Raw genomic sequence first — 19,068 nt, 5'->3', positions numbered from 1 at the left:
AAGTATTTGTTGCTTTATCTTGTTTTTTCATCCCAATAATTATATGGAGAGATTCCTTCTTACGTCGCAGTGTAATACTAAATGAATGAACTTCTGTAGATGTGATACTAAATCGTTTCTGATATCTATAAGTTCCCAATGTGTTTGTGTCTGCCCCTGTCTTTCAAGTCATGTCTTATTCACATATTGCAGATTTGAATTACCTGTCCATGAAGAAATTGTGTTAAAACAATAGATGCTAATTACACAAGTCTAACTTTTCCGTGTCTGTTTCATATGAGTGGACAGCCCCTCTGGACTTACCAGACTGAAGCAATTCAGCTGCACAAGCAAACACTGGCAAAAAAAAACAGTATATCCGGTAGAATTATTGCAAGGCCATCAAAATGTTAAAGTTTAGCAAGAATTCATGAAACTGCTGGAGGGGGGGGGGGGGGGGAGTCCAGTACAGTTGCACTTCACCTGCTGTGCATCCTTCATTTTTGGCAGTGCCACAAAAAGTTAAGAGCAGGTTTTCTTACAACTTTCCTCAACAACTTAATCACCAGTAATGGCTAACTTGACATGAAGCACACGGCTGAATCAACTGAGAAGGGGCTCAGTACTGCTGAGAATATGTCACAAAGGAAAGCCACTTGCTCTTACTTTGATTTTTAAGTTTTATTTTCTTGTTCCAAAGAAGTGTAGCTGCACAGAAGCCTTATAGTTACAGTTTTTTTTCTTTATTCAGAGCAGCTAAAAAAAGGTTTCGGGTGTCACTGCACCTGTTAACTTAGTGTAACTCAATCTGAACTTCAGCTTTGGCAAATTTCCCAAAATGTAAATGTAGATTTGTACTTGTGGCTTTTCGAATGTACCTGTGTGTGATTGTGCAAATGAGTTATCAAGCTTGATACGGGTGCTCTGCCTAAAATTGTTACCACAACTACAGACTTGTACTGTAATTTTTCTGCTTGGTGATAAGATATAAATATGATCTGGACACATGCAAAAAAGAAAATCTCTTATTTTGCCTGCATAGAATAAAACGGGGAGTTCTGGCTTCCCCTGTTCCGTGGTCTACTTCCCCTTCACTGCATGTATGGTCGCAGAGAGACTGTAGCATACTCAGTGTGTGTGATCTTTGGAGGGTATCTATTGTAACTGACTGCCCTGTTTTAACATTTTCAGTTCCTGTCTCCATGCTCTGGAGTTTTGATGTGTTTGCACTTTTCTCCCTGCCTTTGCGCTCCAGATATTTGATTCTGCCTGTCAAGCGAAATCAGTACTGCATCCACCTTCTGTTTACTCTTTCTTACTTCTTCTCTTATCTTCCCAACAAACAAAAAAGATTTCAACTGGATCTTGTCAAAAGTCTTATCAAGTTCTCTTTGAATCATCCAGGCATTGACATGCTGTTTTTCCCTTGACTTACTGGTATTTACCAGTACTTACTGGCAGCTTGTGAGCATTAATAGAGAGATAAGAACGATATTAATCCCAGGAAAATCACATACACAGAGTCCTTTCCTCTTTGGCTTGCAGCTGGTCTGGCTGCATTATACCCATACGACTGTACAATTTCAGTAACATGTTGTTTGAATATGTTATTTATCTGTAATTATAAGGGATAGGTCTTACATTATATTGAATCTGAATCATTTGAAACAATATTCTGATTAACAAAAATCTAATCTAATCTCTAAATCTCTAATCACCTTTTCTTGGATGAGAAGCAGAGGTTTTGAGTGGCTGTCTAGTGTTCACAAAAATAGACAAGTACATTTTCAGTTAAAGTTAACTAACTACAGGCTACAGCTGATACAATCTCCTGCTGGAAAGTTTGACCAGTTTAAGTTTGTCATTTTTAACTGGTTAAACTTTCATAACTGGGAGAAAAATGAAGGAGGCCTGCTGTCTGAATGTTGTGTGCAGTCTTTCTTAATAACAAAGACATTGACGTTTTAATGGGGTCTTGGATTCAGATGTTAAAAGAATATTTTGACATTTTGGGAAAAACACTTACTTGCCCTCTTGTCGAGAGGTAAATGAGAAGATTAATAGCGCTCTCACCAATAGTATTATCTCAGCATAAAGACTGGAAACAGGGGGAAGCAGCTAGTCTGGCTCTGTCCATATAGGTAAAAAAAACAGTCCACCTACCAGCATCTTGAAGGCTCACTATTCTTTACTAAAAATGAAGTGTATAAATGAGACGTTGTGTTTTTTCCTCTGCATTACAATTTCTTTGCAGAACAGCGTCTTCATGAGTCTCTGCTGGTTGTCTGGAAGTCACTGTCAAACTAATCCTCTAAGAGCGGGAGGGACCGTCAAAAAGTCTCTTCAATGCTTTACACATAAAAAACTGTCACAAAGTCTGAATTCTTTGAAATTTAAATCCAACCACCAAGATGAGGCTTTTCAGTTAGACTTCATGACTTGCTTCATTGTGAAACTGGTTTGGTTTTAGGTTTTTTGGGAGGATTGGATTTATTTCACTGACATATGCTTTCTGAGAAGTTATAGTAAGTTTCTGATATTAAAAAGGCATTCCTTTTTATAACATGATGAATGTGGCAACAAGGTGAGTCATTTGGCGTCATTGAGAGCTGAAACAGGGTGAATGAAAGCGCTCTTCTCGGAGCCTGTTGGGAAATCGATGGTGAGGTTAAGGTTGACGGGAGTTGAACGATTTTTTTTTTTTTCCCAGTGATCATGTGAGTCTCTTCACATCACTACACTGAGTCAAGAATTCATAGAAACATTGTGTAGAAATTAAGTATGTAACTGAACTTTGAATGGCTCACTCTTGTGTATCCAGGGCAGAGCCCATCCTGGTTAAACTACTGAAAATGAGACATTTACCACAAATTAATGCAACTGCCCTGCTTTTTTTAATCCACTGAGATTTAAAGAGGAGGAAGTTTCACAGGCTGTTGGTGTGTGTGTGTGTGTGTGTGTTTGTTCTTATTAGCATCTTTTTTATCCCTTTTGTCTGGCTTTCTTCACACCTCCTTGAAAGCTGAGAAAGGGTGTTTAAAAAGTGAAGGTCGTTTTCACAAATGTTAAAATCCCAGAGAAATTTAGTTTGGGGTGTGTAAAGAGCATCAGCTCTTGTGTTTTTCAGAGCAACTAGTCTGTTTATCCCAGGTGTCTATTCAGAGCTCATTTCACCAACCACACAATTAATCACATCCAAACTGGGACTCATTAACATATAATCAAATAGGACAGCAAACAGAGGCACTGTGAATGCAGTAAACTTAAATATCATGGAAGCTTTTGATTAATCCGCCATATAGGGTAAGTAGGCGTGAAGACATTCAGGAGGCAGAGAAGTTAGTCAGATTTCTCTGGTGCTAATAAATGATGCAGCTACATTTGAAAAAACATTATGGTAATTTATTCCCAGTATGATATGAAAAGGTGTTGAAGTAATCACCAGTCTTTAAGCTCAGTGCAGCACAGGCTCTCTGTGTTTGTGTGCCTGCTTATGAAATTATACAATGTCAGTGACGGTTAAATTATCTAACAGTTTAAGTTTGAATTTTAGATCTGTTTAACCCTTTATCTTAAACTTTGGAAGAGCTGCAGTGCCAAATTTCCATTCATGTGTGTGTGTGAGGAAGAGAGCTGCAGCAGATTTTATCAGAGGAGCCTATCAGGTTTACTGACACTCTGTTAATCGCTGTCTCTGTGTGTGTGTGTGTGTGTGTGTTGTGTGTGTGTGTGTGTGTGTGTGTGAGAGAGTTCTGGCAGGGCATTAAGTCCAATCACTGCTGCCAACACAACTATGGCATCTGTGCCATGATGAAATTAATGCCCCCTTTCTCTTTCCCCTGACTCGAACCTTTCAGCAGAGGCACCAGTCCAACATACAGGCATATTTGTAGCTTTTTCATTTTTAGAAAGTCCCGTCCTGTCATAAAAGGAATTCAGTGACAAGGTGACGCATCCCTAGCGGGAACATTAAAAGCTGGACATGAACTCTGAATGTATTTCCATGGAAGTCAAATTTCTGGGAACTGTTTTACTGAGGAAAACCACTTACAGTCAACTGTTATTTCAAGTTTAAGATAACAGATTAAGCGGAAGAGCAATGTATTGAACTCACTTGAAATCCAGAGTGTAGTTGTAATATCTCTTAAACCAAGCACTCTTAAGATCCTATCTGATATGTACTGCAAGTTTCTTTCATAACCCACCAATCCTCAGGGAAGACACCTCTTTAAATATAGACTATAGCTGTAGTACAGTAATGTTAGGATTGATTGATACACAGCCTAGTTTTTCTGCCTGGTTGCGCATCAGAACCGAAGAACGGGCTCTCAGCCATATCTCAGGTCTGATCTGACAGCAGGGACGCAGAGGGGCCTCTTGGTAAACTGAATAACAACAGAGTGCAGCTGAGCAGAACGTAGAGGAGACAGGACAGTGATTTACCTGGTGCAGGAGCAGAGAGGGAAGAGCTGGAGAGACAGGCTGAATTGTCTATCTTTAAAATAAATGGACTTCAGTGGAATAATAGGAGCTATAATAATATTTTGATGGCCTTGCCTCTACAGAGAGCCACTGCTTGCATTAGGTCTTAGAACTCCTCACAAGTAAAACAAACCCATCAGAAACTCATTGTTTTTAGTTTCTAAATTTCTTTTTGCTTAGAATCATTCATTTTTATAACAGATAATATACTAAATATTTACTAGTGTTTGATAGTGTTGTGTGGCTAACTGAACCACCTGACAAAACTAATGTTATCTAAGATTTCAGCACTATGTTTTAGAGAGAAGTGTTAAGGCGGTAATATGGAGTATGGCCGACATATCTGACTTGAAACGCATTAAACTGCTATTTGATGGTTTTGCACTTTCCTCCCTGCTTTTGCTCTCCAGATATTTAATTCTGCACTTCCTGCTTGTACTGTGCCCACCCTCCGGTTACTCTCTTTCTCTTATCTTCCCATCACACACTCACACAAACAATTCAACCACATCTTGTAAAAACTCTTATCAGGTTCTCTTTGAGTCAGACAGGCATTATTTTCCCCTTTACTTACTGGTATTTGTTTATTTATTTATTTTTTTGCCTTGTCAGAAGAAAATTTCCTTCTGGACAGAAAATAATGATTGTTTTTTTGCAGAAAAATCACATACAGAAAGAGCCTTATGTTTCCTTGTTGACTTGCAGCTGGTCTGGTTCTCTTATCCCCATACTACAGTTGTAACTGTTGTGTAGTTAACTGTGGTTAAGTGCGGCTGTTGTATCTGACCTGAAACTTGATATAATGATATTAAATTCATGAGTAAATAATGCCAGTTAAGGTGGCATAATTGAATAAATTAATTATAAACTGTGTGAATACTAACTGCTAAATGTATCCTAGCAACAGATGTACACATTACTAACGTCTTTAAGACATTTATTAAGTTTTCATCATACAATTCAATTGAGAAAATTACTACTGTGAAACTGGGTAATTACTTAAAGCGTAGGAAGGACTTTATATAAAAAAAGATTCATGAATCAGTGGTGTTTATTAAACCCATCCTTGCTCATAGTTTAACAGTTTCATATAACCAGTCAGAGGTGCATCCGTTTATCTGAAGCTATCATCCCCTTGACAGCTTAAACTGATCCCTGGAGCTGCTACCATGACAACAGGTTAGTGTCCAATTGCTACCACAGGAGGCCTGTGATTGGTTGGTAGTTTTTAATATTGTAGCAGTGAACTCTGACAGGCGGCATGCCTGGAGGACACACACACACACACACACACACACACACACACACACACACAGACACACAAACCCACAGAGAGAGAGGTAATGGCCTGATCTCACATCCAAGGGACTTCCTGACAGCTTGATTGATATATGTGTATGTATATATGTATATTTCTGTGTGTGTATATTATGTATATGGTGATAGTGTAATCCTGCCTACATATCCAGCACATCTCTCGCCCCATTAGTGCAACCTCTCAGTCCAACAAAGACCTTAGGCTTGAAACACAGTGCCAATTAAGAATGGAGTGGAGGACTGTAGTGCAGTTGTTATTTTTTAGATGTCCAGTAATGAGAAGGCTGGTGCAGCAGCAGTCTGTGTTGTGGCCACAGTGATGGATGCTGGTGGTTGTTTCCTCGGACTGCTGCAAAAACATTTGAATGAACCACAGCTCTGCAAATGTGGTGTACGTGCATGGACCATCTAGATTCATTTTTGTTCATCCCTCTTATTTACCCCACATCATAGCTTGGGGAATGACACAAGAATGCTTGCTTTGTAATTAATACAAACATTTGCAACTAAAATACAACAGAAGCGGTAATGGCACCACCATGTGATGATGCCCTAAAGTGGGTAATTTTCTCTCCTGACCTATGCTTGTTTACTGTAACTGATTAGCTTCACAGACACAGTATGACTCCAAGTGGTCTCTGCCCATCTAAGTGACCTGTATTCTTCAGCCGTAACTCACTAACTCACAGCGACATCACATAGCGACAATTACCAAAAGGGACTAAAATACTTAACCGTGCTTGCATTTAAGTCACAAATTCCACTTGACTTTTAACATAATCAAGACTGATGGCTTCACAAAGAAGGCGAGCAGACAAGAGAGCTGAATGGTGACTGATGTGATCACGGCATCCTAGCTTTTTATTAACGATATCCACTTTACAGTATACGTTAACCCGTGCAGCTACAGTTGAATCAGGCTTTTAAAAATGCAAAATGGCATTACCATTTGTGTTGCGTTTCAGTGTAGAGACTCAACATAGGATGTTAATGGATGTCACCATCAAGTAGGAGTTGTTGGGCACTTATCAACAAGGTCAGCAGTTGGAGCAGCAGTGACTGTGACATGCAGCTCATGGGGCTAATTAGGGTATTTTAAAATCTGCAATTTACATCAAACATTGTGCCAACTCCTTCTTGGAGTCATAACTCAGTCGAATCTAAACAGACAGACATGATATACATATTTTTATATTCAGTGTGTACTTCCCAGTGATATCATCATCTCTGATCTCCATCCCCATAAATCCATTTAGAAATCCTAGAAAAAATCTTTCTTTTTAACTTTTCTGCAGTGATAGTTTGCAAACAGGAACTGCTAATCGCTAATTCAACATCTTTTTCATGGTGCCACTTTGCAAAAAATGTAAGCAAATAAGAAAACAAAAACAGGGCCCGACTTGTAGCCTATAGCTAACTATCTCCATGGCACAACGTGCTTCCCGTTTACAGCCCCCAAATTAATGGAACAGCAGTTCCAAAAATGAAAGCATGATTATTCTCAAAAAATAGATAGATGAAGAATAATAATGACAAGGAGTGACAAAAAGCTATTAATATTAACTTGAAAATATTTTTAAAATGTGGACGTGTTTGTGTGTGTGTGTCCTTAGTATGATCCTCCACCATGTATTTGCACCAAGCTGTGCCTGCCAGCTGTTGCGTGAGAAGCTGATATGTGTGTGTGTTGTGACTGTCTGTGTTTGTGAGTTCATATGAGCCTAATCACCTCACCTCTCCCTCTCCCTTGATAAATACTTACCAGAGACAGTGCAGTGATGAACTAAAGTGTCACCTCTGGCTGTGCTGGTCTGTTTCTGGAGCCCCCCCACCCCCACCCCCACCCCCACCCCCCTCTCCATTAACGCTGGTTTATGATTACTGGCATTTAACTGACCTCCTGTCGGCCTGCTTGCTTTTTGGTTTCTTAATCCTGTCATTTTCATACTGCAGAGCTTGAGGGTTTGCTTGGCAGTCAGGCCTGCGTGCAAACACATGCACACATACACACAGTGGTGAGAAGGAGTTCAAGCTTAATTGCTGTCAGTGGCAGTACAGATGGCTGCATTAACTGAAGTTAAAATGACCCATTTGTAAAACCTCTTGTGTAACTTCCCAGGACAGCCCCATACTGCTGCTGCTTTCATAACTCTATCTGAATCTATCAGAGAATGACAGGGAACTACACTGTGTGTAACGCCCCACCACTCTCTCTTTTGTTGAAATCAGGTATTTGGAAAAAAAAAGTAAATTCTTGCACTCATGGAATCACCTCTGCAGTGATTTATTACACACTTTGGGGATCACCTCTGTGGTAATTTATTATGGTCTATGCGGGTGCTATTCTGAGACAAACTTATGCTCTCCTATGGAAAATCACAAGAGATAACTACCTTTGGTGGTTTGAGAATAGACCAAAGTTTCTTCGACTGTCCTGTAGGTCAGCACCAAGGAAAGTTCATGGGCTTGTTCTTGAAGAGTTTGAATGTGTTTTAACAACTCCGAAAAGAAAGTAGCGAAAATAAACCTTGATTTGAGACTCTTTATGTATTTATAAAAAAAAATTTTTGTCTGCACATTTTAATTTGTCCTTAACCTACGTGCTTGTTATTCTTGTTTTAAGCACAAACTCAACTACAGTATAACTCTGTTAAATTGACAAAATGATGAGTCAAAGTATAAAGCTGCCAAGGAACCCATAATACAAGAAAAACGACACAGGCGGCTGTACAAATCTTTGGTGATAATCACTCAAAATATAATTATAACATAACAGTTATTGCAGACAGCCATCCTCATAAAAATCTGAATTAATTGATTTGGTTCTGGGAAGGTTTTAAGAAATCTAGTGGCAGAAGAGGTCAGTCAAATGATCAGCAGTAAAAACACATTTGCAGCGGCACCGCTTTAGGACTTTCATTTCTTGTTTCTTACTGTAGACTTGCTTTCCAGCCCTCCAGCTCCAGTGACATTATTATATTTAATTTAGGAGTGATTTTATTGCCTTGTAGCTAATCTTCATGTGTCCTCTGTGTGTATCCTTTGCAGGGTGGTGAGGGTGAGGTGTCATAATTCAGACCATCATGCCCTTTGCTCTGGCAGTGGGACAGGAAGTGTGTGTGTGAGTGTCCCTGGTTGGCTCTGCTGGGATGAACATGCCACTGCACCAGATCTCTGTCATCCCCCGTGATGTGACCTCATCGCGGGTGTCAGGCAGTGGGAAAGCGAAGGACAAGGACAAGCAGGTATGTAAAGAGTTAAACAGCCAAATCAGGTCACACTGCTTAAGGCTGAGGACATAGCTGAGGATTATGGGTTGGTTTTATCACATAAAGGGTAGTTTTGTATCCTACATGAGCAGGAGTGATTTCTGATCTTGGCTCCACAAACTCTTTTGCAGACTAATATCACACATTTTGATATTTCTGACCCAGCTTTTACACAGGTACAAAAGGTTTAGTTGAGTAGAAAGACGTAGAGCAGTAATATCAAAAAGTTCGAACTGTCTTACCAAGAAAAATGAGAGCATCAGTTGCTTGAGCAAATGGCTCATTTATGTTGAAATGACAAAACCAGCGACTGCCTGTGGGACATATGAATCTAGACCAAATGAGGAAATAGTGTGACAGTGTTTTAGAGCAACAAAGTCAATGTCTTAAACACAAGAGACTGTTTGTTTCCTGTTTCCTACTGACAATCAGTGTTGGTTTCTTCATGACTACTGTTGTCCTTGAACATTAAACGGACAGTGAGGTAATTTTGACTCAAACGATGAACTCTAATTCTAATTCTAAGTCATGTTGAACCAAAACCTTACTTAATCTTAACCACAGTGTAACTAATTTGTTTTTCATCAGTGATTTGTAACAGATTTCACGAACATGCACTATGTCGTCGTGTCGGCTGATCTGAGTTGTTCTGGAGGGAACAGACTGAGGGTGTGTTGTGTTGGTAATTTGGACGACTTGTTCAAACATCTTAAAAGTATTAAATGTGCATGTAGGAATAATGAAAATACACTGTTGATGAGACTGTCTACATACTTTTAATAAAGTTGCTAAGAACCCATTTTTCATCCCTCCAGAAAAAGGTCATTGACTGCCATTCATATTTATACACCATAAAAATTGATTCAATTTTTACCTCAGGAAATGAAGCCTCAGTTTGATCTTGTCACAGTTTTTGATTCAGGTGTCTGAGTTGAATCTTTTTTTATCGGCACCACACCAAGTTATTTTCTCCTTACTTTCACACATACACCCACAGGAAGTCATTTTTGCCAGATGCCTCAAGAACTTCAATATCATGTCTGTTCCTTTTTTATTTATTGTGTCATTGTTTTTAAACAAGGACAGCGTGAAATTTTTATCTATAAAAAGGCCTGGAAAAAAGAAAAATCAAAGACCTACTGGATGCACTGAATATTGGTGGAAATGTCAGCTAGATGTAAGACAAAAGCTTCCGTTTGAATTCTAAATGACAAGAGTTTAACATTGTCAGGATGGCAAGTGGAGAAATTTACCCCACGTGTCCTGTAGTTATTCATCAGAGAGCAATCAGAAAATTATTTTTTAATGCCAGGGGTGTCAATCCCAACACAGCAAGATAAGGTCTGCATTACAATGTTTCTCTCGCCAACAAATTATTTCAGCGCTGCCTGTGGGTTGAGCAAAGGTTTTGGATCTATCGAGGCTGGTCAAAGTCCGGACTGCTTTTCCATTTGCGCCCAAACTTACTGTGGGCCATGTGGTTTTGCAGTTATGTGGTCAACTCGTAAAGATACAGCATTCATGATGATGGATTTATTCATGATGGTTTGTAAATTGTTGTATTTTATAAGAGTTTGTTTTCACAAAAAAAATCTGAAATCTGGAAATACTGAGATCTACCAAAATAAAGGCCTCTACCAGTCCATCTAGTCACTGCTTATACTGAAAAGGATTAGTGCAACATTTGAGAAGTTCATCTGAGCCTATCACAGATTTTGACTTTAGTGTCTGAATTCTGACTTTTCTCAGAACCAAAGATAACTCCCAAAAGTCCTTTAACCTTTCACATCTGCATGTCTTTGTAAATTATCAGGATTTTTTTTTTTTAAGTCTGAGGTTATTTTGTTTGATTTGTCAGTAATGCAGAAAATCAGGTGCAAGATTTGCATTTACATTTAGTATATTTACTCTTTTGGCTGACGCTTTAATCTGAAGCGACTTACAAGTGAGGAACAACGTTCAAGCTTTAGTACAGTAAGAGACCTTGGAGTAAGCAGTAAGTATTGGATCTTTTCTGCAAAGTGCAAGGAGATCAGGTAACATGTCTAACTTATGGTGTTAGAGGTGTTAAGAGAGAGATTCTTGAATCTAGAGAGGGATGTCCCTGCTCTGATGGCATTTGGTAGCTTGTTCCATCATCAGTGAACAACAGACAAGAAGTCTGGAGTGTGATTGCCTTGTGTGCAGGGATGGCAATGCCTGACGACATTCCTTGGAGGAACTTAGTAGCTGAGAAGGAGCATAAGCATGTATAATTGAGTTCAGGTTGATGGTGCAGACTCAGAAGTCACTCTGTTGGCAAGCATTATTGACTCGAATTTGATTCTGGCAGCCATGGGTAGCCAGTGGAGGTCATTGAGCAGCTGAGTGACGTGCCCTTTTAGGGTGATGGAAAACCAGACATGCCGCCGCATTCTGGAAACATCTGTAAGGGTTTCACTGTGCGTGAAAGCAGGCCTGCTAGATGCAGTAGTCAATGCGAGAGATAACCGTGGCCTCTACCGAGAGTTGGGGGGTGTACTGAGGACTGATTTTTCTTATCTTGTATAGTGCAAAGCTGCAACTCTGGGAGACAGATGCAGCATTGCCTGAGGAGGATAGCTGATCATTAATCATAACACCCGGGTTTCTCGCACCCTTGGTTGGGGTGAGAGATGAAGAGGTAATTTTTAATGTTGATATTGCAATGGAGAGATTCATTAGCCGGTATGACCACGAGTTGGATCTTGGAGAGGTTACTCTCTAAGGAGCATGACTATACTCTGTTCTCAGTCTCACATATTGCTTATCAATCTTTGCTTTCTTTCCCCCCCTCTCATTCTGTGCTCCAGCATCAAGAAACACCACAGTGAAGTACTCTCAGAGTGCAGTTGCTTTTTTGAGCTCTGGAACAAAGCGAGGTGCTAAGTCAATATGTCCGTGGTCTGCCCTCTCTGCGCGGCCTCATTAGATCACAATAGAGCCTGGGCGCTAAGTGCAGCAGCACAGGTGTTCTTAAGAGGCTTCTTCATGCTGCATATGGCATCATGTTTTAGCCTCCCTGTGCTGTACAAGCAATAGTACACATAAGCTGTAAATTGGCACCAACATATGTATTTTTATCTACACACACACTTCGCTGATGATTCATTTGCTATCCCTATCTGTACACGATCTGCACACGATGTGAGACTCGAAATATTGCTTGGTCATTACAGAAAGTGAACCTGAACTTGGATTCATTCCAAAACTGGTCTCATATCCTGCTGTTAAGTAAAGATCTGGGTTTGTTTGGATACCTTCTGGTACAATGTATACTTAACAGGATAGTCATGGTCAGTCATAGCAAGGCTACTTTTGTTTGCTGGGAAATGAAAATGAAACTGTAAGCTTTATAATGGTCTCCCTGCTGCCAAAAGTGTAACGCTTCAAACCTGCCTCTCTCTGCTCAGCATCGTTCTGTCCCTCTCTCTGTCTCCTGCTGGCTAAGCCTCCTTTCCCCTCTAAGAATAAGTGGATAAACAGCAGCGATTCCCGTCCTCCCTGTGGAACCATCAGCAGAATGGAGAAAGGAGAAACAGAGTGGAGGGGAAAAGGAGAGGGAGAACGGCAAGCGTTTACTTTGAATGCTGATCAGCTTGAGGGTCCTGGAGGTCTGTGTGTGTCTGTGTGTATGTTCGTGTGTACCCAAAGCTTACTCACAGAGCACAGGCCCATCTGGCCCTCTTAGACAACACAACTGGTCTTTTAGCGCCTCAAGAAAAAAAATTAGAACTTTCCTCTACTTAGAATTCAGAGTTAGTCAGCTGCTCCTTTAGAGACCAACACATCTTTAACTGTTGCTGGCCCCTCCCTGGCCTCTCTCCTTCACTCAAGTTCATTTGTCTTCTTCGAAATCCTCTTTGGATATGTGCTTGTTGGCACTGTGTCCATGTGCTGTGGTCCTCCACCTGAGAACTCACATTTGGGTAGATAAATTGAGGTTTAAGAAATATATTAAAAAAGTGTATTTGAGTTGTATTTCTTGGGGGAAAAAAAGAAAAGAAAAGAAAAGAAAAATTCCCTGACAGTTCTCAGCCTTGGCAAATAATACGGTCAGATTTGTTTGAGTCTGGGGTTTTTGATAAGAGGTGCAGCGAATGGATTATGCATGAGTTGACAATAAAGTAAGCTCTGGCACAGGTTGGCAGGTAGGAAAGGAGAAAAACTAAACTTGCTTTGCTGTTTTAGATTTATAAGTCATGTGGTGTATCTTTGAAATGCATAAAATGTTTGTTTGTTGACTGTCCTATCTCTTTAACACCATCTGCAGAGTCTCTCGCTGACATTTTTACTGTAAGTTATTTAGATGAGTGGCGTGTGATTACGTCCAGCAAAGTATAGCAAAGCTTTCGTGGACACAGCTGTAGCTTTCATTTTCACCGTCACACATGTATTCACACCAACGCACTGGGCCTTGCTCGCACTAGTCTTATATTTAGCATCGTATCTGTGAGTGACTGTGCATAAACTGAACACTGTGATACTCGATATCTGCCCTTTTGATGCTGCATGTATTTTTTATGAAAGCACAGAGTGCTGGGAGCTTTGTCCTTCAATAAGAGTGAGAGTCAGAGTCAAGGACAGAGAAGACTCCCCGTCTCTGCTCTGATGTTTGGCGGTTTGATAACAGCTGCTGCCACAGAGCTCCTGGGCTCTGATGGAGCATAGCTGGGCTTTGTAGAGACCAAGATCAAACACTGACCGGCAAAGAAGAAACTTCCAACACAGCCTCTAGGCTAGACAGGAACTGTTTAATGGGCTTGTCTTTGCTTATTTAACTAAGCACTTTTAGCATATTGACATAACTTGTTTTTGTTCCCTTGAATTTCCTACTGTTTGTCCACCACTTGAAACGGCATCCTTGCATTTTTGATGTACGTGAAGCTTTTTAGCTGAAATGGCACAGAGCCCTGTTAACACCCAGCACTTTAAAATACTTCCCAAACACTGTTCGATTAAATTCTGCAAATGTGTTTAAAAAATATTTTAAAATGTATGCCTCAGCCTTGAGGCAAGGAAACATTTTCCAAACATTTGGTGGTTCTAAACTGTCTAAATCAGTCCCTTCCAGATTGCAGTGCCCAGGGCCTTGCAAATGGAAACATGATAGAATGATAATTGCCCAGAAAGCCTTGGGGCTGGGTAAACTAGGCATGAAATGCTGAATTATCAGGAAAAAGAGTGTTGACATGTTGTGTGACTGAAGTATAGAAGGAGGCAACTCAAGGTGGTCACATCCAGTTGGAGGCAGAGGATGTGACCGGTTTATCCTGCACGCTTTAAAGGTGCAGCTACAAAATAATTCTGTCATCAGCTATCTCTGTTTTCTCTGGGATGTACACTGGTGCACAAATGATCTCCCTCTGAGACACACACACAAACAGACACACACAGTATGCACACTTCTATCGTACCCATGTTAATCCTGTTGATATACAGGCACATGCATATATTTTCCCACACATATTACATATAAACACACACAAGTGCACAGCTCTACGTTCATCCACATGTAGATGTTCCGAGGCCAAAGGTGCCGCTGCCTTTCTATAAAGCAGAGGCTGGAGAGAGAAGATAACAGGCGGAATGGGACTCTCTCTATTCTGGTAACAGTGTTCATAAAGGTGTGAATGTTGTGTGTCAACAAACTAATCTACTTTACATACGTCACTCATGGAATTCAGAAGGGAACTCTGTAAACAGTCCGCATTAAGATGCTGATACACAGAAAATACAAAATAGTTACTGATAACTTGCTTCTCTGTTGTTGTATTAGGTAGATTGGCTGAATTTTTTATGAGATCGGTCCTTTTTATTCATATTTTAGTCAATTTAAAGTCAGAACATAGTGAAAATGGCCCTCACAAACATGTGTCTGCACAAAAAATGATAGATAACAGCAAATTCTCACATTTGAGAATCTAAAACCACTTAATGTTTGGCATTTTTGCTTGATTAATGACTTGAACGCCTGTCTATTTGATGAATCCACTCATAGTTTCACCACCAACTTGTATGCATCTCTCTCTGTCTCACTATCTGAGTCTCTCTTTCTGCAAACACACATATGAGGACTTGTGCTGATGTTGCAGGTACACACAAACACATACACACACGCCAGCAGCTGGTGTTTTTAGCACGAGACTCCTGGTGGACCTGGCTGTGCCGGGCCACTTAATTAAATGTGGAGTTGTGAAGTTGACATGATGGCCAGGTCTTTGAGGGCCTTGACTGCGCAGAGCAAGGGCTTTGCTTCACTTTGTTAAAGATTTCATTTCATTAGCCCCTGTGAAGGGATTATTTTTCTTTCTTTTGATAACTTTGACACTCTGTGCTATATTAAGTTTTATATATGAAATTGCAGTTGACCCATGGCAGCAGAAAATAGACTTTGATAGGAATAGCAGGAAATAATTACAATCCCCTAAGTTGCCCTGTATGCTACTAGACATGGTATAATGTATGATACAGAGTGGAGAGAGGGCCTTCTTTGTTTCCAGTGTGAGGGGGTGCATTATTTTATATGTGTATATATACGTGCTCTTGGTTTCAGAAGAGTAGCTAAGAGAGAGACATACAGAAGAGATGATATCTTCTAACTAACTGATGCCCCATCACCTTCCACTAGCTCCACACCCACACCCACACACACACACACACACAGTCACACTTTCACATCTCAAAATGAACACTTCACTGTTAAGACTCTGCAAGTATACATATCGACGTTTATCTGCTTGCCGATGTTCTCTTAGGAAACATTTTCACATTTTTGAATGATAATCTCACAATTTACATATTATATGTGAGCTGTTGTGTAATGTAATTCAATCGATGTATAGCTATTAACCTACTAACCTGTGAAAATGTGTTCAGCCTGTCACTCACTGCAGGAACAGAAAGTGTGCCTGAACCCAAAAAAGCTCTCAGTGGTGAAAGCCACCAATTTCGCTAGAATACATTTAAGGGAACCAATTTAATTTTTGCACAAAGTTACCAAGGTACATTGCTCAAACTTTGAATGTCTCTGTTATAGGGGTGGCTGTCATTGAAGTGCACAGAGACACAAGTGAAGAGCCAACAGATAACTAGAAAAAGTTGTACAGACAGTCAGAGAATAGGTTTTTCAACAGAGCGATGACTGTGACAGACTTTAGGCAAGCTGTGATGATGGATTTAGTGATCTTTGTGAAGACCAGCTCTCCAAGGTCTTCACAGAGATCCTCTTCCTGACTATATCCATCATCACACCTTGCCTAAACTCTGCTACAGTCATCGCACTGCTGAAAAAGACTGTCATCAGCATCCTCAACAACCACCTTCCACAGTCGCACTTGCTCTGTCTGCTCTATTCTCTGCTCTGTTCTCCATCCAGAGCTTTCTATCGCTCTTCTGTTCACTGAAAGGGTGTCTGAGGACACTATTTAATTGCCTGAAACATGCTGATTTGACTCCTGTGACTAACATTGCCCCAAACATTTCAGCCACTGCTAGCCAGATCAGTGGTGGAGGCTCTCGGTGCTCTCCCACAGCACCCAAAGTCGTCACCCCTGAGAGGTTGAATAATAGGACTCACAGCTCTGTCATACTCCATTGTGGTGGCCAGTATGTGGCGAGCACAGACATAATTATTCTCTTGTGCATTAAGTGAACGAGAGTGGGAAGTCAGATGTTGTCTGTCCTAGTAAGATATGATAATGAGGTTCCCACTTGTTGGTCATTTATAGAGGAAGTACATTTCATGAACTCCTGTCGGCTCAAACACACGCCACAGTCTCTTACCATGAGGCTGCATCTTATTTTTGTCAAATCTCTGATTCTCTCAATGTCTTGATCCGTCTTCCTCCAACTTCCTCCTCCTCCTCCCCCTCCTCCCACCTCCTATTTTTCTTCATCCTCTCATCCTGTTATCCAGTGGCAGATTAGCGTGGTTAATCTCTGTGCCTACAGATTCTCTGTTGCGACCACCACGTGAACTCTTTGTCACTGTCTAGCTGTCTGGGGAGGCAGATGCCCAACAGCTGCAGATGTTTACTCATTTGCAGACTTTTTCACTTGCCTGTATGAAATGCTATGACTGCTTATACTGTAATTCTGCTGCCATGACCTGTTGCGCACTTAGTAGGATCAGCACCTCAGTCAACCAGCGCTTGTGTATTGTGTTGTTATGACAAGCTGCATTTAGACTGAAGTACCTATGTCTGAGGAGGAACCTTTTATCCACGCTAGCAGCAAGTAATCATTCAAACCAACAATGGCCGGTACCAGGAAGTCTGTTATGATCCCTTGCTTCACAGGAAAAATAGTTTGAGTGTTAGGTCAGACTTGCAGTCGGGAGTTTGTTGATAGATGATTATGGATGTTGACCTTTCTTCACTGTTGTTTCTTCCATTGAATATCTGGCTTGAGCTGACTTATTTAATGAGAACAATAGTTATTATTAACAGTAAGAATGATGGCCAAAACAATTAAAATAAGACCCAAGTTGTAATAAAGGAGGATTATTCCTTAACATGTGTAATAATACAGTGACAAAACTGCTTCTGCCTCAGTTTTTCTGTCTGTTTTTGTGTATGACCTGAATGACTTGACTGTGACCTCTCACCACTGCACTGAGAGCCTAAAACGGCTCAGTGGAGTAAACAGTCATTACCTTTGATTTCAGCTTTGAGGAGTTTTTCTCAGGATGGGACCAAACAGGACCAGTTTACTGAAGGAGTTTGTACTGTTGACAGAATAGCTAAAGAATGGAGGCTGTAATTGTCCAAAGTCAGACTGAGAGACTGGGATAAAACTTGATCGAGGCATATTTTAATTTAAAGAGATCAGTTAAATTTAGCCCTGTATAATTCCAGTTGTCAGATTAAATTACCACATTACAGTGTGTCTGTGGAGGCTGCCACATGGGCATGTAGGTGGACATTATCTACAACGTGTGTTAGCACGGCTAACATTTTAAAAAGTCACGGTGCAGCTAAAGTCTGTGGAAGTGTGGAACTATTTTGAAATGGAAAATGAAAGCAGTCCAACAGCCGTTTGTAATATTTGAACAACCAGTTTAGAGTGGTGGTGTTTAGGAGCTATTGTCATCAACTTTTCACTGGTCACTTGGGCAGAAACACTGCTCTATTGTTCCCCTTCCTTGCATGCCAGATAGAACAGTAAAGAGTAACAAATTGTTTGCCTTTTTTTTTTTTTGAGATGCTCTGTGCTTTTGCTCAGTGTTTTTAAATTAGTGACATTTTGATTGTTCATGCTGTTTCAGAAAATGAAAACATCAAAGCATTAAAAGCTGCACATTTTTTCATTGAGTTTTGAAGCACATCTTTAATAAGCTGAATTGCTTATTTAACTAAGCACTTCCTTTAAAGTGTCCCTGCTGCAGCTGTGTGATGTGGGAAATTATAGATATTAAATGAGAACATTATTTTGGCAGATACTATAAAATGGTCTGGATCAGAATTGAGGCCGTTTGTTACCACAACTGCCTGCATGTTTAAACAATACATAATTTACAACTCTAATCAATTATGAAAATTGTCTTTTCCCTCCAAATTATGATCCTCAGGGATATTTGTTGCCCACCTGTGCTGCGTTGATAGTCATCTGTGTCACTTAGTAACAAAATATTATTACCATGTGAGATCAGTTGTGTAACATTTTCACATGAGGGCTTATAAAGAGCCAAATTAGCTTTCATTCCACATCACGTTTTTTCAATAATGCTTCTTTGAATCAGACGATGAACAGATCAGTACAAATCCATCAGCTTTGTTTCTAAATCAAAGGTGAGAGCCCATTGTACACCAAGAGAATTTTACTAATGGGCAAATCTGCTACATTTTCCCTAGTGTGCTTTACTAGTGGGGGGTGGGGGGTGGGGGGTCTGTTCTTATTATGTTGAAAAGAAAGACAACATTCACTAAGAGCTCCCACAGGCAGAGTGAAATACCAGATGTTTGTTGCTTGTGAATGTATGCAGCTTGAAACCCATATTGCA

The 19,068-nt window shown here is 40.3% G+C and overlaps 1 protein-coding gene across 2 annotated transcripts in view; it reads left to right on the top strand.

The window, feature by feature from the left end:
* marchf8 (membrane-associated ring finger (C3HC4) 8) overlaps positions 1-19,068 on the top strand; it is a 79,717-nt gene that overhangs the window by 10,210 nt on the left and 50,439 nt on the right. For both annotated transcript variants that reach the window (XM_071480608.1, XM_071480607.1), the window contains exon 2: positions 8,827-9,023. In XM_071480608.1, the coding sequence (XP_071336709.1) occupies positions 8,928-9,023 (96 nt within the window). In that variant the 5' untranslated portion in view covers positions 8,827-8,927. The remainder of the gene's footprint in view (positions 1-8,826; positions 9,024-19,068) is intronic.

Source organism: Trachinotus anak, unplaced genomic scaffold, assembly GCF_046630095.1.
Source record: "Trachinotus anak isolate AG129_WGS33_773 ecotype Australia unplaced genomic scaffold, CSIRO_AGI_Tana_v1 ptg000007l, whole genome shotgun sequence".
Lineage (NCBI taxonomy): Eukaryota > Metazoa > Chordata > Actinopteri > Carangiformes > Carangidae > Trachinotus > Trachinotus anak.
Note: the sequence above shows the minus strand (reverse complement) of the source record. Positions and strands in the feature narration are given on the sequence as shown.